This window comes from Onychostruthus taczanowskii, unplaced genomic scaffold, assembly GCF_017590055.1.
Source record: "Onychostruthus taczanowskii isolate IOZ18803 unplaced genomic scaffold, ASM1759005v1 scaffold32, whole genome shotgun sequence".
Classification (NCBI taxonomy): domain Eukaryota; kingdom Metazoa; phylum Chordata; class Aves; order Passeriformes; family Passeridae; genus Onychostruthus; species Onychostruthus taczanowskii.
Window position 1 is genome coordinate 1,130,988 of NW_024500572.1, and position 26,761 is coordinate 1,157,748.

The 26,761-nt window shown below is 44.4% G+C and overlaps 1 protein-coding gene across 1 annotated transcript in view; it reads right to left on the reverse strand.

Annotated features, from left to right (window-relative positions):
- The window catches only part of TMEM132C (transmembrane protein 132C), a 174,785-nt gene extending 148,529 nt beyond the window's left edge, over nt 1-26,256 (reverse strand). Inside the window, exon 1 of the mRNA XM_041410222.1 lies at nt 25,958-26,256. Within this exon, the coding sequence (XP_041266156.1) occupies nt 25,958-26,003 (46 nt within the window). The 5' untranslated portion in view covers nt 26,004-26,256. The remainder of the gene's footprint in view (nt 1-25,957) is intronic.
- Between the last annotated feature and the right edge of the window lie 505 nt (nt 26,257-26,761).

A 26,761-nucleotide genomic window follows, 5' to 3' on the forward strand; every position in this document is an offset into this window, starting at 1 on the left:
AAATGGAAAAGCCAGACAACATTGTAGCAGAAAATCATTTGAGGAAAAAGAATAAAACAACTAACAGCCCACAAAAATGCTACTGATAAGAACAGAGAAAGAAGGGCTCATTATTAAATGACACTGAGAAACTGATGGCTGCAAGAACAGAACTTTCCACCTTGAGATACACAGCAAACCCTTATCTCTGTCCTATGTGACTCACAGCTTAAAAAAAAGAAAAGAAAACAAAATGGAAACAAACAGCTGAAATGTAACTGAAATAGAACCAGTTCTAGTCAGTTCCACTGTTTTAAATCCCACTGCTCTAAAACTAACAAGGAAACAAACAAACAAACAATTCCCCCAGCGGTTTGGAACATTCACGCTTTCCAGGAAAGCTGGCAAATTGAGCAAAGCCCAGCACAAGCCGGGGAAGCTTTGCAGGTTTCGAGGAGAACTCGCAGTATCTGGGGGCAGGTTGGAACAAAAGCCTACCCACGGAGTCAACACGAGCACTGCAAGATTCATTACAAAGTCAGACATGGTGTTCTGGCTCCTGGCTGGACAGAAGGCTGTGACATTAACACATGCTTCATTACAGCAGAATCAGAGGCTGCTTATTCAGGACTGCAGAAATTAGGGATGGTACACATCAAACGTGTTTTCCCAGGAAAACACAGGGCCTCCAGCCCGGCCCTGGAAAATCACTAATTACGGTGCAGAACCTATTTACATTCACAGAATACAACTTCTGCTTGGCAGTTCTTTGTCTTGATTTTTTTCCACTGCAAAGCATTTCAAAGTCATCTTCCTGACAAGAAGCAATTGAATATTTTTTCATATTCCAGCAGAAATTCTAAGAGAATCAAGATATAAAAATACAGAGTCACAGAAATGAATTTAATATTTTCCCTCAGCAAGCATACAATGATGTTTTATTAGCAGGATAAATTACTTTACACCTCATAAGCAAGGGCTGCTACACTGAATTACTGTTGCAATTCAGACAGTTACATGCAATCAATCAAAGAAGATTTTAAGTCGGTGCTATTTAACGGCTAATTCCTCAAAACACAAAATAGCTGAGCTCTTGCAATTAGTCTCCTACAGAAGGAAAAAAGATGTCACAAAGCAAGTAAATTAAAGTAAAACAACCTCAAGATTTTGGGGGAAAAGGGGAACTTCTTTAGCATTAATAGAAGAGTTTTAGAATAGTTCTAACAAGTACAATATTCAATATTGATTTCTAGTGAAACCCTTGTGGTAAAATATGCTTTTCAGTATGATGAAGCACGCTGCAATCTCATTTTGCAAGTTAGTATGCATTTGAAGAGTTTTTACTGAGAATAGGTTCAAGTCACCAGAACTGGAGAACATAAATGTACAAATGTCTCCATTTTCTTAACCACTATTTATAGCAAATCCCAATATTTAAATAACCAGCACCAAAAAAGGTTTCTTCAACTTAGAAACACATTTAAAATACCCAGCTTTAAAGCACCTTCCTTATTAACAGTCTTCCTACAAAATCACATTCTCAATTGGTATAAGTCAAAGGGCTTCTTCATCATTAACAGAGATTCCATGTTCCTTTGCTCCAGCTAAACTTCTGAGGCATTTTAATAATATCCAGATTTTAGAGAAGATATAGATAAGCGAGGCAGCAGTGTCTCAGTTAATGTACATCTCCCCTTCTCCACTTCTGGAAAGAACCAAGTCAGGTTTTTGATGCTGCTAGGAACCCAGTCTTTGTGGTTCCTTTTCCAGGGAGCTCACAGCTCGTTTCTGAGCTCGCAGATTCCCCCCAGCTCCTGCTGACTGCAACCTGAGCTGGCCTGGCTCCTCATGGACAAAGGCAGGATAAAAGTGTTCAGGGATACAAACTCAGGTGCTTCCAGGACTCACATGTGAAAGCATCACTTTTCTTTCTTGGTAAAGGTGAGGTGAGAGGGGGGCAGTTGATGAGGGATGGTCCAACTGTAGAAAATGGGAGAATGTAGAAAATGTAGAATATGGGAGGACTGGGAAGAAGTGGGCTCAAAACCAACACACTGAAGTCTTCCAGAGTGAGCCACAGAGGGGGATTAACACGCACGGGGGATGAAGAAATACACTAAGTTTATCATGTGAAACGACATTGTCATGAAAAACACCAGGTATTACACTAGTTTCTCTTCTACACAGGCTGCTTCAGCAGCCACGTGGGCAGTTCTCTCCCTGAAACCTGCTCACCCAACGTGGCTAACCCAAGGAACCCCCAGAAGCAGGCAGCACATTTTCTGAGTGGCTGCCTCAGCTGGATGGATGGCTGCCTCTCCCCAAGGACAGCAAATGAGCTGCTTCAGAGCCCTCCTGCCTTCCCTGGCAATCTGTCACCGGGCTGAAAAGCAACCTGCCCATTCCTCATCCCAGGGGTTACAGAGCAGGCCGTCAGTGAGCACACAAACCCCACGGAACATCCCCCCACGTGCACACCGAGTGGGAGGCAGGCACAGAAGCAGCTCATCAAAATATTTGTATAAATATATTTACACACTTTTTTTTTTTTTTTGCGTGGAGGGAACAGTCAAGAACACAGTTTGATACTTTTAAAGAAGTACCAAAGCAAACAGCTAAATTAATGTACTAGTTTCTGTGACATGTTGCATCTTGCTTATTGCAGAAGTAAAATAAAGCTTCATCCTCTTACAACAAGAAAAGAATAATGACTTCTATAGCAAAAGTACCCACTCTGACAGAATGCTCCATTTTCAGTTTAGGTTTAACTTTACTGTCAAGTACCGAGTGGGGAACAGCCAGATTACAATAAATCTTAATCCAAAGCATCAGCTGAATCTTGCTCCTCACCTATGGGCCCAAATGTCATCCTGACTCTCTCTGGGATCCAGGATTCCTGAAGCCAGACCCCCCTTAGAGCTCACAGCCCCCCACTATCAACTCCAAAGCTCTACAGACTCCTCCAGCTTCACCATTTGCCACCTTGGTGATAAATTCCAAGCGATTTTACTAAGCAGTAGCAATTATTTCATTGCACAAGAATGATTTATAGAAAGAACTTGAGCAGGGGAGAGGGAGAAGTGAAAAGATTTTCCCTCTTCCCTCCTTCTCCTGAATCACAATTCCACTTCATGAAAGATCAAGAGGGACCTTCTATGCCAATCTGTACTATCGAAAGTATAATGAAAAAGTCAGTCACTTCCTCAGTTACTGTGAGGGAATGTAAGTGAATTCCACAAAGGAACAACTGAAAGCAATCAGATTCACTTTCTGCACAGCTGGGAGAAAAGCAATGCTCTTACTTAAGAAAAAAAGGATTAAAAACCAACTTAAATTTGCTTTCTTCAGAACCATCAATCCGTTTGAATGAAGAGAGCCCACCTTTCAACTACAAATTGGCAGAAGTAGTGAATCACCACAGCAAATGCTGTGCCCTTCAAAGCTGTAATAAAAAGTCCTCTAGGCTTTTCTCCAGGGGTGGAACTCCCTCCACATCTCAAACAATCAGCACCCTCCTTTATCCAGCAGTGCCCTTGTTTGCTTGCTGTGGCTGGCAGAGGTCACCACAGCACACACGGCTAAGGACAGGCTCACTTTATAACCTGTCTCAGGGCCACAGTTACTAGATTCATTTCCTTGCAAGTGACATTTGAGAGACTCCTCCCACACATCAGCTGAACGGGTCTGGGCAGCCCATTCTTGGGGAGAGCATCTCCACACTGAGCCTGCCCAACAGAGCCCTTCTGAATAACCCCAGGAGTGCTCCTGGGAGGGCTGACACACACAGACCTGGCAGGAGACAAAGCCAGGCCAGGAAACACCCATCTCTGCCCAACAGAGCCCTTCTGAACAACCCCAGGAGTGCTGACACACACAGACCTGGCAGGAGACAAAGCCAGGCCAGGAAACACCCATCAGGAAGGGCTGCCTGGGGCAAAGGCACATAGCTGCCCTGCTGATGCAGATACACAGCACCCAGAGCAAGGGCCAACAAGGAAAAGACATCTAGTGATCAACGCAGTAGCAGACTCAATGACTGATACCTCATGTGGGCTGGCAGCATTTGCCAGCTGTGCCACCCAGCCCAGCCCAGCAGCAAGGCTGGGTAGCCCAGCACACAGCAGTGGTGCTGCAGTCCAAGAACACACACTGCCCTTAGAGCTGCACCACTGCACAGCCCTTCAGGCACCAAGTGCTGAAAGGGGAGATGAAGAGCAGCGCAATGACCAGAACTCACCCAGCAAAGACAAAACACACAGCTCAGCTACACATGAACTGTGAAAAGCCCTGATGAGATGCTCCAAGGGAACAGAGTGGATCAAGTCAGTCCTTCCCAGCCAAATTCTGCCTTCACTAACACACCATGCTTGATGGGACTGTAAAAAGCTCATCCCAGGCTGAGTGAGCTTCACACCCTGAGTGAATGAACATTCCTAGTTACAGACTGCCACAGATGGCAAAGGGGAGCAGGAGAAGAGCAGCACTGAGCAGTCACCACTGAAGACAGGGGACGATGCCCTGTGTGCCACTAGGATGCACTGCCTTCCCCCACTCCCATGGACCTGGCAGAATTCCACAGCTGCAAGGAGAACACCAACTCTGCACTCTGACTGGGGGAGAGGTGAAAAAGGGAAGGGAGACGCAGAATTACTTTTTCATTCAAATGTGAAAATCCTGAGATATGCAGGGGTACAAGTAAGGGCAGAATAAAGCCTTAAATATTTAGTCTTCTTTGAAGCTTTCACACTAATCACTTAAGCCAACACAACATCTTAAAAATCTACGGCATTATCCAAAGCCTTTCTGTTAAGCCAGTTCTAAGGATACAATCAGTTCCTCTCCCGCCCTGACATCACACAAAGCGACTCAGGCAGCAGTTAATAAATCTAAGCCCCTGTGACAGATTTCATCTTCCACGGGGGAAAAAAAGCTGCAGAGGAAACCGAAAAATAAAAGAGGATCTGAGGGAAAAATCTATTCATTGATCAGGGGAAGGAGAATGCTAAATTCAGCTGGCAAACAGCAGCCTGGCAAAGGAGCCATCGAGACGCTTCCGAGTGTGCTGGCACAGCTTGTCCTGGGTCGGCTCAGCAGCCCCGGCAGAGGAGCTGCAGCTCCTGAATGCACCCGTCCAGAACTGCAGAATCACACCCAGTTTTGTGATGCACTGAGAACAGCACTCTCCTCTGCAAATCCGGACTCGCATCCTGAAACTCCTCAGTGCCAAGTGAGCAGCTCCTCTGGAATTGGCATTTTGTAGAGGAGAAATGCTCACCTCCCACAACGGAGCCAGTCTCACAGTGGGAGGGGTGGTCACTTTCTTGTCACTGATCTCTCTGAAACAATTTATAGTAATCCCACATCTTAAAAAAAAAAAAACAAAAAAAAACACTTAAAAACCATAAAATTAAAGCAGCCTTTCTCCTATGCTACAGAGGAGCATACACAAACTCAAGCACAGACTTGCTGAAGAGTGGAAGGGGTTAAAATCTGTGGAGAATGAGAGAAAAAGGCTAAAAGCACTACTGCAGTTAATGTTAAAAACACTAATTTCAGTCCATTTGTGCATTCAGAGGCATTCCGGTTTGAATTTCTTCAGTGAAACCAGATGTCTGCAGTGATCACCAGAATGCACAGACTACAGCATGATCAGCTTGTCCTGGGCACAAGTTCCAGCACATCCAAAGAAATTGGGGACTCTCAGAGAGGAAGCAGCTAAATGCAATAACCTGGTGATTGCTCAGAAACACAGCTCTCAGGGTTGGAATTGGGAGGGGGATGGAAAAGGACAGCAGTGATGAATCCTGAGCAGAGTCTGACTCCGAACACAACTGCGAAAAAAGCACATAATCAAGAGACAAAAAGCTTCCCAGGGAACCAATGTATCTGCTTGCTCTGTCATTGCATATAATCAAATAGATGTTATAATAGTGAGGCAGCACGTTACAGAGACAGCTGTAATAATCAGAGCTTTAACAGGCTCCAACACAAAACTCTACAACATGGCAGTGTCACGATCATCTTCACTCTCAAGCTGTCCAACTGAGAAGTAGCAGAGTCTGACTCCGAACACAACTGTGAAAAAAGCACATAAGAGACAAAAAGCTTCCCAGGGAACCAATGTATCTGCTTGCTCTGTCATTGCATATAATCAAATAGATGTTATAATAGTGAGGCAGCACGTTACAGAGACAGCTGTAATAATCAGAGCTTTAACAGGCTCCAACACAAAACTCTACAACATGGCAGTGTCACGATCATCTTCACTCTCAAGCTGTCCAACTGAGAAGAGGGGTTGTGCTTTTATTAGCTTATATTAGCACACCACTTATCTAGTTTCTAAAAGCAGAATTAAAACCTTCTGCCATGTGCTGACACCTGGCTGCTGTCCAAGCTCGTACTTCATTTAGCATTATCACTGACAAACGGGAGGCTCGGGCAGTTCTGCAGGGAGATGGGAAGACAGACGGCTGCCCATAATGTCAGCTCGCTCCATGGGCTCGCTTCTGCAGCCTCCAGGAGACAGCAGCCTGCCAGAAACCACTGCAAGAAAAACTGAGCTCCCTAACCTCACCAATTCAGGCTATTGGATCCCTTTTTCAGGCCCAAAAGCATCGATTCAGAGCAAAGAGCCTGGATGCAGATGCGATCTCAGCCAGGAATTTTCTGTGCCTGACACAAGGTTTGTGCACAACCACCGTCCCTACCGATGCACTCCCTGACTTCAGGGAACAAGAGGAGCATTTTGGGGGAATGTGAGTCCAACACAGCAGCTTTGCACGAAGTTTCTGACACCATTTCCCACAGCTGACTCCTCCTGCACCACTGCTCCAATGCTGTTCCTAGCACAGAGAATTTTCCAGCTCCATCCCAGGTCCAAGCAGTGACACGATGGCCACCGCTCTCTCCAGGCTGTGCTGAGTGCATTCCCTCACTGCCAGGCAATGGTTTCTAGCTCCAAAAGCCTTTTTTTTTTTTGGAATCACACCTTATCTGCTCCATTACTTAATCCCCTTTTCCCAAGAATACTGGGATACAGTAGTAGAACAAAGCTGCAGAAGAATTACCTTTTAACTCATTTGTGAGCCTCCAGCTGCCCTGTTCTCCCATTCCAGAAGTTCCCTGAACCTTGCCAGAACAGAGTGTTTGACATGCTAAACCCAAGTAGAGGACAAATATGAATATGGTGATTTGCTCATTGAGCTGCATACATAATCATTATAAAAGTAATGAACAAAGAACACAGCAGGCCAGAAAAAAAAGAGATTGAGCAGGCAGGGTCATGTATTTCAGCAAAGCTTCCTACCTGTTTATTAATTAATTGAGACAGCTTTCCAGAAACCTTATAGCTACAGGGGCTCCCATTTATTCCAGGTGAACACAATTTAACTGCTGAAGATCTCTACCTGGGAGGAAGTTTTTGATATCAAGAAAGAAAAAACCAAAAGGGAAATTAAGAGTTTGAAGGGAAGAAAAAGTTAAGAAAAATATAATCACAGCCTCTCAAACACATAATGGTCCTGCAGCAGGGGAAGGAGATCTCTCCCCCTCTCAGCTCTAGGTTATCTGATAAAAGATAACCTGGATAAAAGTCCAGGGAGTCCACTCTGCAGTGGCCATTCCCATACCCTCAGACACTCAGAGCAGGACCTGCAAAGCACATCCACCCCAACACCTCTTTCCATCAGGAATGCCCTTCCTGGAGAAAAGAAGGATAATAATAGCCAGGACTTACAGTTTATCATTCTTCTGACAGTCAGAAAGTAAGCTTGAAGCGAACTCCTTTCATCCCTTCCCACCCTTTCTCTCTGCTCTGTCTGGTGCACGAGGGTAATTAAAGTATTTTACTGCCTGACTGACAGCCCAGTGCCCCACGAGCCACGGGCGAGTAAAGGGCACGCATATTCCACAAGGAATGTAAACAGAGCCGTGGCAAAATAGTCAGCAGTCACCTCCATCAGCATTCCTAAAAATCAAGGAACACTCCGCAGAACTTCCTTTCCCTCCCTCCATTGATGTTTTATATTAAAAATCAAACCCAGTCCCAAGTGAACAAAGATAAGAGCATGAACGTTCTTATTTTGCTCCGAGCATTCAATTTGCTAACGCATTTTAGCTGAAATTCCTGCTTAGTCACGCCTGACACAATCCAGTCTTTTAGGCAAACATTCCCTCCATTCTGTGTGCTATGGCTGCCAGCCAGCTTTCAGTTGATGTAGCCAGGGCTTTCTGCTGGTGTCCAAGCACAGCGAGATCTCTCAAACCTGCTCCCACACAGCACTGCCACCCCTGCATATGCTCTGCATTTACAGACAAAGCAGATGCAGATTTATGTATAGGCAGCTCTGAATAGTGCATATTAATTTTAGAGATATCAAACGGAAAAACTTCTAAGTCAGGTTATACACAGGAAATAACTGCATGTCCTGAAACAAATAAATCTTTCTGCAAACAGCCAAAGGACATTATTCTTCACCCTGGAATTAAAGCTTTGTTGTAGGTGGATTTAAATGAAAAGCTTTGTCTCTATGGAAAAACACCAATAGAAAAAAATCATAATTTATTAAACAAAACACAAACCCAAACAATCTCCAAGGCTCCTACAAAAGAAAAGTGAAAAAGAAGGACAGACCCAAAGCTTCTGATTAGAAGTCAGGCTCAGAAATCCTGACACTGAACAACACACTGTTCAGCTGCATTTCCTTCTCAGATGACTTCTTTAAAGTCCAGAGAGTTTTCTTTAAGATCCCAGACAAGATTTTTTTATCAAAAAGGAAAAAAGATGCCCAGTGTTTTGGCCAAGTACCTGACTGCTGCTCTCACTACCAGGTCCTGCCTAACTCGGCTACCCACAGCCTTGAAATTCAGGGCAAGAATCTGCTGAAGCAAAGTGCAGAAAGAAAGAAAAGAGGAAATCAAGTTTTCCCTGTTACCTGAAGTAGCGCTCTTGGGATGCTGGGTGGCAAAGCAGCTTCCACACAAACCCCAGGGCAGAAAGGGAAAGCTGCTCTCACTGATGCCGAGGTGGAGCTCTGGGCAGGCAGAAGGTAATTCCACTGGAGTCAATAAAAGCTGGCAAAGAATTCCCTGACTTTCAGGGCACCAGGCAGCTCTGCTGCTGCTGGTACAACACAGCCATGCCCCCCCGTCCTTCTCAGCCCTTGGGAGAATCATTCCAGCTCCGTGCTCCTCCTGGGCTATGCTGAGGTTTCTCGTGCCTGAAGCTGTGAGCAGATCGAGTTTCCTCAAGCTGAAAGAGCACTGAGAATGTCTCTGAACATTCAAACCTTTCTTCTCTTCTGATAGCAGCAACTCCTCTCTTCAACTGTGCCTGCTCAAGGTTTCTCCAGAAATGCAGGAGAATAGAGCCTGCTCTGGAAATTGTTAATTGTTCTCCAAAATGTCATTAATTTCTGAGTGTGCTTTTTAAAGATAGTTGGTTGGTCTACTGCCTCAGCTCTAATTACATTTCTTGTGTCAATTAATTAAAACCATGCTAAACGAAATGCCAGTTTTTATTTAAAGTTTAGGGGAAAAAATCATGGGATACAATTAGATGTTACCAGACATGATCTCAGCAGGTTTTCAATTATTCTATGGATAATACAACCCTAATTCAATACAAAGCTGTAATTAAGAATGTAATTAACTTGTGGCATTCTACTGATGTCATACACCACAAGAACACATAACAGTGCAGAATCCTTAATGGATTGGTCTTTTTCATCGAGGATGAATTAGGCACATAAAAATAATTTATTGTGGGAGCTTGGCCAACGTAATGGCCACATCCAAAAAAACAAAGTACAAAACCAACTCTGTCCTGTCAAGGACGATCTGGCCAGAACCCAAACCTGCACCTGCCACCATGGCATGGGATGGGGGGTTACCTTCAGAGCCAGGTGGGAGCTGGGTGTGCAGGGCTGGGGAGGAGCACAGCAGCTCAGCCAGGTCCCTGGGCAGGAGCAGCAAGCTGGGGCTGGGCTGTTCTCTGTGCACAGCACACAGCAGAGCTGCTGGGCTCGCTGGCTGCATTCAAAACCTGCATTTCAGTCTGGGCTTTATCCCCATCTCTGTGCTATCACACCACTTCAACTTCACAGAAACCCCCCAGGCCACTTCTGCTTATTAAAGGAAGGTTTCTGAAACACAGAGTGCTCTGCTGGGCTGTCTAAACCAAAGATTGCTGTTCTCAGTTACAATTATTTGAACACCACCATTTCCTTAGATTTTTTAATATATGACATCTAAGGGAGGAAAAAGAGAATAAGGTACATTTCCTGAGGAAACCAAAGCAGGTCCCAGAAGAAAGCCCTCAGAACTACAAATAACAGCTCTGTTCACACTGCAAAAAGAACCTAGAAAATATTTACTTTTCTTTCAAGTAAACCCTCTTGCAAGAAGGATAGGAGGATAAAAGCTTGATTTATCAGCTAAAGAATCCTGCACTATAGTTCAGTGGTGATGTGTCAGTAAACAGATGAAAATATCATCAGGTAAGGCACTGACAGGCACTCTAGGAAGTATCAAGGAACTCTAGAGCCATTGAACAGACTTCTGAGACTTTAAAAGAGGACACTTCTGTTTTTCCTTCTCTCTGAACACTTAGTATTTCCCTTTCTTAAAAAAAAAATAATTAATGGAGTGTCTTAAGCCTATTTCTGCTATTTGCTGAAGGAATTACTCTGGCATTCAAATAAAGTTTCATTCTGTAAGCTGACTGTAAGGAACTTCATACAATGGACAACATAATTCTCAAAGCATTAACCACTACACTCAAAAAATCTGTAAGTGGATTTTCTCAGCTTCACTGTCAATAGCTTAATTAGCAGGAATATTTATAAAGATCTTAAAGTCTGACTTTTGTGGTTGAAGCCTAGAAAAAAATTAAATTCAAACATAAAAAAAAGCATCAGATTAAAAACTGGGGGAGGTTCTTATAATCTTTTTCTCAGCCATACGGGTCAATACCATTCCTGACCTTCAGCGTGCCCAGCCTTTTCTGCAATGTGTTGAATCCTCATTCCCTGACAGCTGCAAAGAGCTTTTAGGGGATTCTACAACATCTGAAATCTGGTGGGGGAAAAATATTTCTTCTGCATGCAGTGTGCAGAAAGGGACAGGCAGATTCTCCTGCTCAGAGCACACACAGCAAGCCAAAGGTGGCCACTTGATTAATTTATAGGAAAATATTGCTTTGAGATTGGTTTTTTTTTCCTGCCCTCTGCTCAGAGACCTAAAGAAGTCCAAAAGCCACAGGTTTTCTTTCCCTGGCCCTGTGTTGTTGGTAAATTTTCAAAGCATGCACAGCTCCAAGCTCTCTGCACTTGGGTCCACCTCCTCCTCCTCCAGGTCTGCCAGGGATCCCAACCCTTCCACTGATGGATTCCAGCCTCCACTTCATGTTCTTTGGTTTCCTCACAACGTCCCTCTCCCAGTGAAAGGGACACACACCACCCCATCCTCTACCAACCAGCACATTAATCACTGACATCACCAATATAAGAATGTTCTCGAGCTCACTCAGCCACAGAGATTTTTTTTCCTCCAAGCAGTTATCACATACAGACACACTCAACAATTACCAGACATAGCTCTTTTCATTTTCTAAAGTATCACTCCACTAAACTTGAACCAGATGTTGTCTTTATATATTTTGCTAATGCTATCAGTTTTTAATCAAAATGGAACTGACTAAATTCATGGTCTTAGTTAACAGCAAAGCTCCTTTGAATCACAAGATGTCTCTTTCAGATCAAAGTGGCACAGAAAGAGTCTGAGTTCAAATTTATTCTCGTGTATCCAGGGTCTTTCTTTAGGATTCTTACCCTTTTTCCACAGCTCAAGATGTTGGCACTTCATGAATCAATCTCAAAGGATATTAAAAGCAGCAGGAATAGCCTACAATGAGCCAGAAGGTTCCTTCACAAAAAAAGAATGTTAAGTTTGCCAAGGAAAGCACTAAAAAAGTAATAAGGAAATCCAGACTTAAACTTAATTCATCCCCACATACATATGCATTAAGATCCAGCCTTTAATGACAATTTATTTCTTCCAGAGTACTTGTGAGCAAGGCTGACAGAACAGACAGCTGCTCACCATTTCTTTATCATTGTGTATAACCCCATGCAGTCGTTCAAGACACAATATTCAAGTGTTGCACTAAATTATGAACATTCTGATAAACTTTTTAGGCAGCTTATCACGGTACTGTACAGCACACTTTAGAAATATTAATACATTTACTTACACAGCCCTTTGCTTGAACAGAATTTTCCATGATTTTAAAAGGCTGAACTGCAGCACAGCAAAATTAGCAGCTACACTCTCAGAAGCATCTGCTAATACGGATACCTAATTAGAAAACCTGTGGCCTGATTTTCTGAAGGATTCAGTATTAGTGCAAGTTCTGATCAAATCTCCTGCTTACATTAGGGACAGCTATAAAAAAAAATATCAAAGCAGAACAGAAATGTGCCATTTTTCCCCCAGCACAGAACTGTGCAGCAGGAACATGAACCAAAAATAATTCCCCAGGGTGTTACTAAACTTCTTTGTCCTTCTACAGTCTCTGCTCCTTCCATGAGACACAAGTTAACCTGCAGACTTACCCAGCACGTCTGGCTACAGCAAGGGAAGATAAAAGAAGGATTCAGAAAATGGAGTCCTGAACGCCAAGGGAAATGGCAGAGAGGAAACAGAAGATGCCTAGAACCAGATAGGCAGGGGATATCTTCCTTCTGTGGCTTGCATTCGGCTCCTAAGAGCAAGGCTGTGGTCTGTGAAGGGCTGGTAGAGACGTGTTCTGGGATGCTGTCCCCAAGGCTGACAGTGACAGCCAGAGCTGCTCCAGAGCTCAGCCCCACACCTCCAGCTCCTGCATCGAGCACAGCCCAGGCCTGCAGACAATACCCTCCTTCAGCCCAAAAACTGGGATTTTTTCCCAGGAAGCTATCCATCCTGTGTGCAAAATGAGACAGCAGGCCTGTGGATAAGCACCTGTTCCTTAACCCTTGGCGTGCCCCGAGCGCTTCCTCCTCCCTGGAGAAGGAGGCACTGAGAGCTCTGCTGCTGTCCCCTGCAAACTGGGCCCACCACGGCTCACAGGGAGGAACAAACCCACAAAACCCATCTGCAGCTCTGCCATCCCACAGGCAGCCTGCTCCCCAAAAACAAGATTCCAGAATAACAGAAGTGGGCTGCTGCACCACCTCAATTCTGCATTAAGAGCAGACTAAACCAAATTTTCTGACTCGAGAAGTCTGGCGACTTTGAGTAGATTTTTCATGGAATTAGACCAAAAGCTTCAAAATATTTTCATCCCCCTTTTTATGTGCCTTTTTGTAATGCAGGGACATGTTTGCAGGAGTTATCTGCAGTCATGAATCTTACTTAGTAAAAATGAATGCTAGCATTCATACATCATCATCACTTCAGAAAGAGAGATTAAGGAAAACACCATCTATCTTTGCCTCCAAAAGTAAAAATCACAGGATTTAACCCAACTAGTGCTGCTCCTGGAAACGATTCTAGCTGGCTAGAACTCAGGATTCTCCAAGCTGCCTTTGTTCTCAGAAACAACTGAACCACTTCACAGAGACTCTTCTGAATCAGTCAGAAAACACACAGCATGAAAAACCTCGGCTAAAACTGCTTGAGACAGTCCCATTTTAAAAGTATTACAGTGCAAAGTGTCGCACAGTTACTCTGTCACTTTCTGATCACTGCTATCTGCCACTTTTTAGATAGAAAAATGGGATTAGACTCATTTTTAAACTGCCAATTCAGACCAAAACCCCCTCAGCTTTACTGCACTTCCCTGGCTTCTTTCTCAACATAACACCTATCCACTAGGAAATATCACATATGCAATGAATTAGACCACAGTCCTTTCATCTCAAACTGCTTTGAAATGTCACTTAGTAAACCCAGTAGAGTTTGTTTTCCCAATGAAAATAGATTTCTCCACTAAATCTTCACATGGGGAACGTACCATGTGGTTTGCATTTGCTGCTCTTCAAAACAGTTTCCCAAAAGCTCACGCTGTTTGATTTCATTTTCAGTTAAGGGAATTAAAACCTGAAATGTGGTGAGACAAATTAAAAATTATAAAAGGGGGGTTGAGGTGGGGGTGTGTATATTCACCCAGTACTTATGTAAAGTGCTATTCACTTTTGGGCCAATTTAGTACAGTATATTTCAATATAAATCCAAGTGTATTTCTTCAATAACAAACAAATTTAACAAAAGTAGAGGCTGGCAACTCCCAACTTGTTTTTTAAGAAGGTTGGATATTAGAGTAATATCTGGATAACCAAATGCACAAAACAGAGCACAGGTAACAGAAAAGGGAGATTTTCACCCCCATTTGATGCCCAGAAATACAAACTTACTCTGTAGGTGGAAGAAGAAAGGTCCTTTGGGAGTCAAAACATCCTGTCAATGTGAGTTATCCTCTGGAAGCATTCCTTACTCTTCTGTGATCACTGGAGCAGAGAGTAGTTTAGGATCTTAACTTTATCTACAAGTCTGTGCAAAAGGGATAGATTCCCAAAAAGTGCTGGCCACTCACCAGGCACTACAGGCCCTCATGCTCACTGAGAAATAATTGGTTTAATAAAGCTCACCTGTGATTACAGCTCTGGCATTATCAGCACCTGTGCACGGTTAAATTGCTCCCACCAGTCCAGGACACAGAAAACACTTCCAGCTGCAGCCCTGAGAGCATCCCCTCCCTCTAAAGCAGATGTCTGCATTTGGGAACTCAAATCACCCTCCTGAGCAAAGGCCATTCCCTTGAGCACCAGTAACAATAACCTGAGCTATTACACTGAACCAAAAGTGAGTTTTAAGCCCCGATTCCCAGTAAGAACCAAAGCACCCAAACCCTACAGCTCACCAGTGAAAACACTGTGCTTCCTTCCCACCCTCCCTGAGCACCACCCTGCTGTGTCAGCTGGAGAGAACACTGACATTCAGGAGATCTCAGCAGCAGGTGAAGCCACAAACCAGCACATGAACCATTATTTGATGAAGTCATAGATGAAATGGGCAACTGCTGTGCTGGTAAAACTCCAGAGAAAAATTCCACCAAAACTGAGCTGCTCTCTGCATCCAGAAACTGTGTGAGGCTATGGTACGACACAGGGCAGAGCAAGGGAAATTCTGGTTACATTTCATTTCTACAGAGGTGAAAACCAAATAAGTAATCACAGATAAATACATTTTAAATGCCCCTACTTGTAACAGCCAAATAATTTGCATTAAATGCCCTTTAATAACTGAGCAAATGGACTCAGATAGTTTCAAACATCCACTCATGAAGGATACTGAGTGAGTTCTGTTTGAACTGCACCTATCACTTATAAAGAGAATAATTATCACGAAAAGAGAGGAATTTCCAAAATCACTTAAATTCTGACATGGTCTAGCAGTGCCAAATTATACCTCACATCCTGAACTTTCCCCTCTTCCCACAAAAGAATACATAAATGCTGGGGGGGAAAAAAATCATCATAAACTATTATCTGTCTGTGAATAACACTACAAATGTCTGACACATCAAATCCAGCTTTGTTCATTGGAAAGGAAATTGCATGGAAAACAAGGTGGGCTGAAGGCATTTACCAGGCAACCATGACTCGTTAGATAAATAAACCCTGTCAGCCAACAGCTTGTGCCAGTGTCTTGGCAGGTCTTCACGTACAGGTTCTAACACTGAAATCTCATCTTTAATTTTAGAAAAGTCCACGGTCATAAAATAATGAACTAACAAGCCCTGGAGAGCCACGGCTGCAATCTGACACACCCTCATTAAGGGAAAAAGAAGGGAGGAGGTGCAAGAGGCACAAAAAAAAGTCACAACATTGCTAAAGTGTAAACGGGCTTGGAAGCACTGCTGAATTGATTTGCTCTATAAAGCTGAGAGGCAATTCGGGGTCTAGATCAGGATCCAAATTTTAGAGGCATTCAGAACTGCAGATTCAATTCCAATCCACACATCTCAGCAACTGACTAGGGTGGATCCTTTTCCTCTTCTCAAAACAAAAACAAATCAGCGTAAGTTCTATTCAAAGGAACCATTTGCATTTTGTGACTTTCCTGAACAATACTGCCTAAAGGCATGATTTTTTTACCTCAAACCAGTTCTGACATGACTGCACTACAGGATCATGTTTAAATGTCATCTGATGATTCCTATTAAAGTGCCACAGTTTCATCGCTACAGCTAATTTAATTCTAAATGAATTTTCAAAACCAAGACTAAAGTTCAATGGAAGCCTGAAGCTTTGAGGACTTGTGAAGCTTTGAGCCTGAACTACAGCGATATCCAGCTTTAATCCGTGAAATAGCCAAGGCAACACACGAATCTCTGCTTCTTTGAATAAGGCTATAATGCAATAAAGACCTTCCAGATGGACCTTGCACCATAGGTGCTTCCACATTTGTCTTTCAAGACCAGTCAGCACCACCCTTTTATCTCCAGGCTCCTGGTCACACTCCAAAGCAAAAAGGAGAATATTCTAATTCCATTATGTCACATACAATTGGAAAAATTCCTTTTACCAGCTTGCTGACATTCCAAAGCACAACACATCAGCTTATGGAATCAATATGAAAATGTAACTAATGGGCACCTGCAGCGAATTGTTGAGCACTATCATGTGGTCCTGATCTTTTATCAGGCTGGGGCTATCCCTCAGTAAAAATGTAACAGCAATAATTCACAGTACACCCCAATCAGCTGCAGGTACTGCTGTAAAAAGAACTTGCAATTTATCCCAAAGTAAAAAATATTTTCCTCTCCACATTATTATAACAAAAAGGCAATCAAGTGCTGCACTCACTTCCATTTTACAGATGAACAAATTAAATCTGACAGGTGACCTCAGCATTCACATCTGCACATACAGCTGTGGAGAGAACTACAGAGAATAGGGAACACAACTTAGAATTCCTTGCTCTTCCCTCTTCCCACTGTGATGGAATGACAAAGGAGCATGTTCAACACATACTCATGGGAAGAGCTCCCTATTCCTGAATTCCTTCAGTAGATTTCTTTCTGGAATTCTCAAGGGTGTAATTATGAAAAAGAGAAGCACAAAGGCATTTGATACAGTAAGAGCTCAGTAACATCTGTCATAAAACACTGGTTTTTTGAGCACCTATAAAAGACAGAAAATACAGTAATTAGTCACTCTGCCAAATAAAACACAGCTTCTTATTTTTAAGAGTAAAAATAAGGCCATCTAAAAGACAAAGACTTGAAGACACAGCAGGATAGACCTGCTGAGGAGAGACCCAGTCAAGAAGGATCCCAAGCTCAAGCAGTGCCACATTTCCAGGAGGCAGCAGTTTTACACTCAGGTGAGGCAGCTGCAGCTCTCCTTGGCTATTGGTGCCAAAGCCTGGCACACACAAAATCACCCTACAAGCATCTCCCAGCACTGACACTGCCCAGAAAACGAGGGGCCCTTTCTAGCTGTGCCACCCATCTGCTCTATGAGTCAGTCTAAATCCCAAATCACAGCTGTGCACAGAGAGAAGCATCTTCTCCATCTCAACAGCTCAATGCTGCACACCTGGAGCCACGAAACATCGAAGCTCACATCCCACCAAAAGAGCAGAGAAAGCCCAGATCAAACTCATCATTAAAAACGTGGGAATGCAAGGAATAACAACAAAGTATACTACAAAGTATGACAAAGCTGTAATACAAATCGATGCTCTACAAGATTTTAAATAAATCTGTAGCAAAATTGAAGCCCCCATGAGTTTTTAGGATGGTATTATTCATAAGTAGGTATCCACCCCTCACTAAGGGGCAGCCAAATTCAATCTTCCTCTTCCCCCTTGTTCTGATCAGTGAAAATGAACAGGTATTCAGAAGTCAATACTATATTAACTTCCCCACAGTAGTTATTTATTCTATTTGCTACTCTTTATTTCATGCCAGCAGAGTGAGAGGTCATTTGATTCCACAGTGCAAAAATCAAACATTCTGGCTGTTTCCAGAGAGATACGAAATTAGAAAGTAAAAAACCACCACTTCAAGTCGTGAAAAAAAAAATGATTTAAAAGAAAAAAGATGGATAAGGCACAACTGCTGTCTCCACCAGCACACCCACAGCACCAACCCAAGGATGGCTGGAAATGAGTGCATGAATCAAACACACTCCAGCGGCCCAACAAACACAGCCACTGCTCAGGCTTCAGCCTCCACACGAGCCTGATGGCACAATGACTGACGGGGTGGGTTAATTCAGCTGCACGCAGCAGGAATTAAAACTGGTAATTAAGTCACAAAGCTCCACGTCCAGCGAGGGAGGCTCCACCTGGCCACGAGGGGCACTGGAGCAGGAGACACCACAGAAGGTCCGTGCCCAGCTGTCCAGCTGTGCTTCTCCTCCATCCACGATCCAGGAGAGCATCCTGGAGGGACAGGGCATGGCAAACACAAGGGTGGGCACTGCCCTGCCCTCAGCTCAGAGTGCTGCAGAGAGCCCCTGAAGTGCCAGGAGGGCAGAGCTCACTCGCCCTGGGCACATGCCCAGGGCACAGCAGTCTCCCTGGGTTTCAGCTCTAAGCACACATCGACACTTTCCCTAAGCAAAACCGTCCTTTCCAACGTTGCTAACTTGACATCTCATCAAATCACCCGTGGACTGTCTGCTCAGCCATCCCCCAGGTCTCCTCCTGGTATCAGTGCTTCCCAAACAAGAGGTCAGCAACTATTTTTAAACAAAGGAAAATCCAGCGTTTCTAAACCCCCTGCCCCCCCCCCCTCCACGAGCTCTGTTCTTGTAAACCACTGAATTCTTGGCTGAAGTTCTGGAAAAGAAAAAAAATTGATTCAATCTGACTGAGGCAGACGCTTGGCACAGAATACTTTAGCTGAAACAGTTAATGGTTGGGGAATTTATAAGAAACTAAAACCAAACTCTCCTAATGACAACTCTAACAGCAGTAGTGCTAGCAATCCTGGTTGAAATAATCGGGCAAGAAACTCAGGGTTTGGGGGTTTTTTGTTTGTTGTGGGGGTGGTGATGGTGTATGTTTGGTTTGAGCTCAGGAAAACAGTTTTATCTTAAGCATCAAAAAGCACATTCTACCTGCATGAGGAAATGGCAGTATATTAATGCAAGCCTCACTTTTATTTGTTCAACACGATACAGAACCAGCAAAATGAGAAAAAACCCTGCCAGATACAGAAATCAAAGCTGCATCGTTTACAGAGTGCCTCTCCTGTTCTCTAACCTCTCAGTGTTTAATATCCTGCAGTGGATATATGATGTAAGCAACTCCCAGAACAATCCCTGGTTTTACTGGAGTGTCCCAGGGACAAATTAAAGCCATACCACTGCAACTGCTGGGCTGCAGGACCCAGCTCAGCTCTGCTCTCCCACCCCCCTTCTTGCTTATTCAAGCAGTAAGTTGATCCCAAGGTGATACAAACTCACCCTTTATTTATTTAAAAAAAAAAAAGTGTATTTTATGTGCTTTATCTCCCCTGAAGCAGTTTCCAGAGGAATTAGAGGCACGCCATGGTTGGCACACAAAAAGAGGGGAGCTCAGTTTGGGAGAGGGCAGAAACCTGGCAGCATCAATTTCCACTGGTTCAGGCTGGTAAGGAACAGCACCCTCAGGCAATACAACTGGTTAGAAAATGGAATTTCACAAGGACAGAAACGAACATTTCAAAAGTGAACTTTCACTCTTAATCAGAAGGAAAAATTAAATGGTTACATAAAGTTACAATGCTTTTCAGAAGTTGTTTGGAATGACAAATCTTTTCATCGCTGCTTGTTTTTGTAAAAGCAATACAATTATTACAGAAATACATTAATAGAATATCTGTCAGTTTATATCTGAATACATCTACTTGAAGTCAAAATGGTCACTTTATGTGAAATAGTCCACCAAAAATAGAGAATCATCTAAGTAAATTTGGGATGCAAGCCTAATTTTAAAAGCAAGCTGTCTTGTAAATTGTATCGGTTTCAAAAATATTTTCAAATGAAGAGCTGCCCAGTTGAAAAATGGTACCAAGTAGCAAAATGGAAGAATTACCAAAGTAATAAAACTTTAAACATGTTGGTGGGGATATTTCAACATGAACACCCTGGGACTATTTGCTGCACTAACGAGCAGAATCCAGTGGTCCGAGCCCTCTGTCGCATCGGGGGACATCAGCTTCCCTTTTATTTACTCCAGATTTCCTCTTTGGGCACAGAAAATTTCATTTTTAAATATATTTAGGAAACAATTAAGTCTTTTTTTTTTCCATCCAAAAGCATAAACTGATTTCAAAGTTTGATCTTGGTGTGTTTTTTTTTTTCATAAGCAACTTTCTCAAACTTTACCTTCTTAGTTACCTTCAAAGTTTTCTCATAAACGTCAAAATTCTTAACTGCTGTTTTTGGGCTTAGTGTTGGCTTCATAGTATTGGAAAGGGCAAGTCACCTACAGGAGGGGGGTAACTTATAGAGAAACACACAGCTAAAAGCACCAAACACAGAAATTTCAGCAACAGCCATTAACATAATTATGATAAAAATATTTTTAATTTCGCACTGCACTTCTGCAAAATTATAGAAGCTTTACACCAACTGGAGAACACTAAAAATAGGATGTGAGAAGAAATGACTAACCAAAAAAAGCTGTTTGACCTCACCCACGACACTTGTAGCACCAGTGGACGGCAAAACCAGGTTAAATTCTTGCAGCAGTGTACAATAAAAGCGTCCACTTCAGGGGACTTGTCTGGCTGCCCACATCTGTCAAGCTGCTGAAACTGCACAGCTGTAAGAGCAGGCTTTGCTAATGACAGTGGCACTACAGCTCGCATGATCTCTGTTACTCAAGCAAAAAAAAGTGCCAGAAAAGGCTGTCTGCAAGCACAAAGGTACTGACCCAAGATGTCAGTGCTGCACCAGGAAGACATTAGCACGTTTCTTAAGTGTAATGGGAAAGAACCACTTAGTCCCAATGTACTCCCCTAACGAAAAGTTCACTTAATTGACCAGGGCTGCAAAGCTGCCAGTAATTTTAGTGATGGGGGTGACACTTTGTTTATGGAATCCAAGCTCTACAGATTAATATGCTTTAGACTAGCAAGGAAAATAGAAGAGTACACTCACTGGGTCATTTCACTAGATACAGCTGAAAAGAAAAATGCTGACCTGAGGCTGTGTATTGACCCAAGAAAATGTGAACAAATAGATAAAGAGAGAGTATTTCCATTTGCTAACTAAAACACAGGCACTGCTGGGCTGAAATGATTTCCAGAGCGAGATGCATCCGCAGGCTTTTAGCAGATACCTCTGAGTGAGGAGACTGCAGAAGCTATGAACTTTGAATGCACCATTTGTCCGTCCCTGTTTCAAAGGGGTCACATCTGTCACTAGAGCCTGAGCCAGTCCACAGAACACAAAACAGTACAACTGCTTGAAGAGCTGAACACTGTGAAACTGTTTTGCCAGGGTACTGAGTCTGTAAGGAAGGCTGAATAAAATATAAAGGACTCAGGCCTCTAAGAGCAAGTCAGGACAAGAGTTTGAACTAGACAAAAACAAGTTTTCTGGCCAGAAAGTTATTGCTAATGACTATGAAGGATAGGCAAGTCAAATTTCAGCCAAATACCTTAAGCTGACACTACAGCATCCCAAAATACTGCCTGTATTTTTATCACTGGAGTGTTTAGATACTAAACAAACCAGAAGTCCCACTGGAGAAGGTGGCCAAAGCGGGGTCAAGCCTTTCACCAAAGTGGTAATCACAGTGGATAAGAGACAGAGAGAAAAATGATTGCCAAAACCAGCAAGGCAGTGGTACTCCTGACAGCAGAGCAGGTACAATTGCTGCTAGCAGCCTTCCTTACCCTAAACCCACCTCCTTTGTGCCATCAGCTCTCCCTGTTGCACAGGAATTGTCTCCTCCAAGCTGATGGACAGGTGTGACTGGAAGTCACCCAAAAGATGCATTTGCTTTCCCCAACATCCTCAGTTCACCTTTTTAACATCCCTACTGGATGGTTTTCCATTGCTGTCTTTACACCCCGGTTCTCTCAACTTGTTGCCATTTTACATCTTTTATAATAATATGCTTTTTGTCTCTCTGGGAATAGCTGGGACACATCTAGTGGAGCCTGCCAGATATGAACCACTGCCAAAATCTCGCCGTGGCAGCACAAACTTGCATGCAGCTTATGAGTAAATAAACAAATTTACAAAAGCCCTGGAGAAAACTGGGATTCTGCACAGAAATCTCTGACACCTCTTTAATAGCATTGTCACACCCTGAAGATCGCAGGCTTTAATTTACTTTAATTTACTTTTTTGTTACTTAACTGTCTTAGACAAACGTTAACCACACCTGGGAACAAAAGCTCTGAAAGATTTACTGCAGAAGGGCATAACCTTGAAAACTCCAACCAGGAAAGTTTGTATTCCACCACTTTTGGCAAATTTGCCATTATTCACAATAACCAGAGTTTCTGGTTATTCCTTACAAGCCACCTTTTCAGTAATGCTGGACTTCTGCTTTGTCATTAGAGTTTAAAAACACAGAACTAAATCCCAATTCACAACAAAACCCCATCCCTTCATCCCAAAGAACACAATTTGTCAATACCTACTAACATTTGGCCATTTAAGGAAACATAACATTGTGCTGTTTAGTACTTAATTTTACACAGATATTTAGTTCTGCAATTCAAGAGCCAGACACACATTTATGCATTAGAAAAGCGATTACAGGGATGATATTTTATATCACAGTCATGCACTTAGAAGCAGCTTTGAAGAGCCATTTGTAGTACAACTGCTGGGTGTTTTACTAGGTAAGTACAGTGTCTAATAAACTTTGATCTACTACCAAATATGAAAACAAAGTAAAGTGGAATATTAACAGCACTATCTCCATTTTGAAAGGGTTCTATCCAGAAGAGAGATTAGCCACTTCTAAAAACTCCACGCAGCTATAATTTAACATAATGCAAGTTCCTGCTGTGCTCTTGGCTAGCACTAACGTGATGAAATTGAGAAAAAGGAAATTTACAAAGTTTTCCATAACAGTAGGGTATGCCATGCTACCGAACTTCCAAAATCAGACAGAAAAAACCCTCGCTGCTTGATTAATTTAAAATCAGAGTGAAACAATATTCCAAATAAAGAGCCTCAATCAGCGTCCGCTGCAGCGTAACAAAAACAAGGACGTACTGCAGGGTTGTGGGATGCAGAAGGGCAGAGCAGAGCCCTGGCAGGTGCTGTGCCAACAACCTATGGATGCACAGCTGTGTTTGCATTTGGGCTCAAACACTGCTCCTGTACCTAAAATCCTGCTAACTCCACGCACCTTGAGCAGCTGCTCCTGTTCAAGACCTTCTTGCACTTACAGACGCTTGTGCAAACAAATCAGCTCTCTAGGTGGGCATCCTTAAACGCTTTTTTAGGGCTCAGTGTCCTTGCAGTTTCTGTGAGCCTTGTTCTAGCTCACTGCTAAGAGGAAAATGAAGATTCCCACTTATCTATCCATTACAAAGTGAAGCAAATCTGTAGTGTGTGTTCACATTTATGCTCTGCCTCAGAAAAGCTATTAAAATAAATAAATAATCTTCCTTCAAGCTCATGAATACCTCCTATAGGCTATAAAGGGGCTTAAGCACAAGCATTAGCACTTTGCTGAAAAGAGGTCATTTCCTGAAAGGAATATATATACACTTGGGATTTACTTATGTAAATACAATTTCACACACATCCTCTCCACCTAAGGAGCAGCCATCCAATAACTGGTATGTAAAACATGTGCTTGCACCTTTTGCACGCTGACTTTTCTACATCCTGCTCTGACTAGAGGCATGGCTCAAATTAAATGCCAAGCTTCTTTCTTGAGATTGAATGAATTAACATTATTGGCCAGATAATAACCCCAGCATAATGGCACACTGAGGCCTAAGGCAACATTTCATGAGAATTTTCTTAGAAATTCAAGCCTGATAGGAGATGCTAATGAGTTTAGAGAAGTAAATATGGCTCTTTAAATAGCAAAAGACAACTTGTCTATAACAGTAAGTTTCTCAGCACATTTACAAACGTTTTTGCTTGCGAGCTATAAAGTGACTTTCATTTAGTTGGACTTTAGCTCTCAAGAACAATCACTATCCTCACACGCCAACAAAGAGAGTGCAAATACACGAGGGGAGCGCAAATGAAACGCTCATTAAGGCGCCACAGGAAACTATACAAACACCTTATTAAATAAGTTTAATTAAGTGGCTCTTTTCTAAATCATACAGTGCCCAACAATGCTCAGGCCAATTCCCCGCTCAGAACCTCTGCTTTTCTTCTCTGAAGGAAAGCGATATTTTGTCTTTTCCTGTGGCAGAGCAGAGCCCCAGAGCCCCCAGCAGCAGCTGTTGGCAGTGCCTGGCTGGGGCACCTCTCCTGCAAGGCTGAGACAACGCTGAGCCAGGGTCCTGCAGGGCTTTAGGGTGTTTATAAACTCACCCTGTAGCGCTTTCTCCTGCCTTTATGAAGAATCACAACCTATTTCTGTTGTACAAATACTGTCCTAGAGGAGTGCCCATACGCTGGTGCCTAACTCAGCATGCCAAGCCCAGTGCGAACGCTCACTGCGGAGGATGCGCTGGTGACCATCAGAGCAGCCCCACACAACGCCAGGCACTCTTCACAAACCTTAATCCCGCTCAGTCCCGGAAGGTGAGCACCAGGCTGATCTAATTCTCACCTCCAGGCTACAGCAATCAGAACAGAAACCTGCATTTTAGACTCTTCACATCGCACTTCCCGAGCGGGTCGCGTCACTGGGCTGTCCATTAATTTTAATGCACGTTGAAATGACCGGCATGAAGAGGCCATGCAATTTTCTGCCAAGTGCTTTGTTTTCCCTGCCGACTGGGGTGGGAAAAGTCCTTTTATGAATTGCTCCTGATTCCGCTCTTGCTTCACCCTTGAGATATTTCTGTATCTCTCACGGCTGCCTCCACAATCAACTGCCCTGGGAGAGAGGTTGGCAGGGCTGGTCGGAGCTAAACAATGAAGAGTCTTTTAGGAGTAATCTTCTTACGACAGTCAAAGAGCACCACTAATACCAGCAGGATAAAGGGCAAAATTATGATTTTATTCCTAGGAATGGCAGCAACAGCAGGCATTGCAGATAGCTCAGGAAGTTTCCACAGCCTCCCACCCAGACGGGGAGGAGGGCACGGTTTAATAAAGCATCCACAACCATCATGTTTCCTCTGAGCAAGAAAACAAGAAGTCCTGAGACACGGCAGTCACCTACTATTCTGCACAGAATTCCCCCTTGGGAGCATGCACTGTCTGCATCCCTGAGCCACTTCACAAGAGATTTGCCTTTATCAAAGGAACTCTCTCATCACAGAAGTTCAGCGATGAGAAAAACCCGCAGATCATTCAGATGACCTCTCTGCTAAGCCAAACCTGTTCCTCAGCTGTCCCTTTAATCAAGATAACAAGCATCTTGTCCAACCCAGGTGACAGCTCTTCCATCCAGGCTCCGGAGCCAACACCGCACAATTCCAATACAATTTAAGGGACGCTATTCCCAAGCGCTGTCACCGCGCTGCTCCTGGAGCTTTCACCGCTGCCCAAATTCCGCTCCAAGCTGGCGCTGGGACACCCCCTCCCACAGAGACGCTCTTTTATCACAACGCAGTCATTAACATGCATCTGTAAAACCATCCTTGTTAAGGACCAAAGTAAACTTTGCCCGTTTCTCAGACAAACGCAAGCTCGCAAGGTTTCCCACCATTCACACAACCGGCGAGAGAGAAAGCAGCAGAGAGAGGCAGCGGCAGGACTGAACGGAAAAGGCAGGGGGAGAGGAGGAAGGGGCAGCTTAGTTCACACACTGACAACAGCACTCCCGGCTCGGGCAGGAGCTGGAGCCGCCGGTGCGCGATCAACTGGTGCCCGCTCCGCTCCGCGTCCCTTACCTCCGCAGAGCAGCGCTCCGAGCAGCAGCCGGGCCGCCCGCGCCATGCCGAGGGGCTGCCGAGGCGCCGGGCCACGTCCCGCCCGGCCCGGGGCTGCGGGGCTCCTCCGCCGTCAGCTCTCCATCGCTCCGCGCCCGCAGCGCCCTCAGCGCCAACCCCGGCGGGCACCGCCGGCGCCCATGGTGGGTGCCCGGCCGGCACCGCGGACGCTCCCTGGATAAAACTTTTGAAGCGGGTGAGCGAAGGGAAGGGAAGGCAAGGTGCGTGTGGCAGCGCGGCTGGCGCGTCCCCGCGGCCGCTGTCCGGCTGCGCCGGCCCCGAGCGCCCTCCGCCGCTTTCCCCGCCCGTGTGAGCGGCCGCGGCGCGCTCCGACACTTTTCCCTGGGAGGAGGGAGGGAGGAGGGATGGATGAAGGGAGGGGGCACCGCCGAGCCCCACCCTCAGGGGCGTGAGGGGACGGGGACTCGCGGCTGAGGCGGCGACGGAGCGGGACCCGCGGCTGAGGCGGTGAGGCAGCGGCTCAGGGCTCGCAGGGGTGAGGGGGGCTCGGGCAGGCCCTGGCAGTGAGGGGAGCCCGGGAGCCGAGCGATGGACGGAGCGGTCCAGCCCCGGCCTCACTGCGGAGCTTCCGCTGCAAAAAGGTAAAAACTGCAAATCGCAAGGAAAGAAACACTGTCAAAACAGGAGAGTGCCTTCCTCTCCGGGCGGAGGGAAACCCACCTGGGCCCGGCTGCCCGTGTTTGTTTGCCCCTGGGGCTCGCTGCCCGTGTTTGCCCCGCCTGGGCCTCGCTGCCCGTGTTTGCC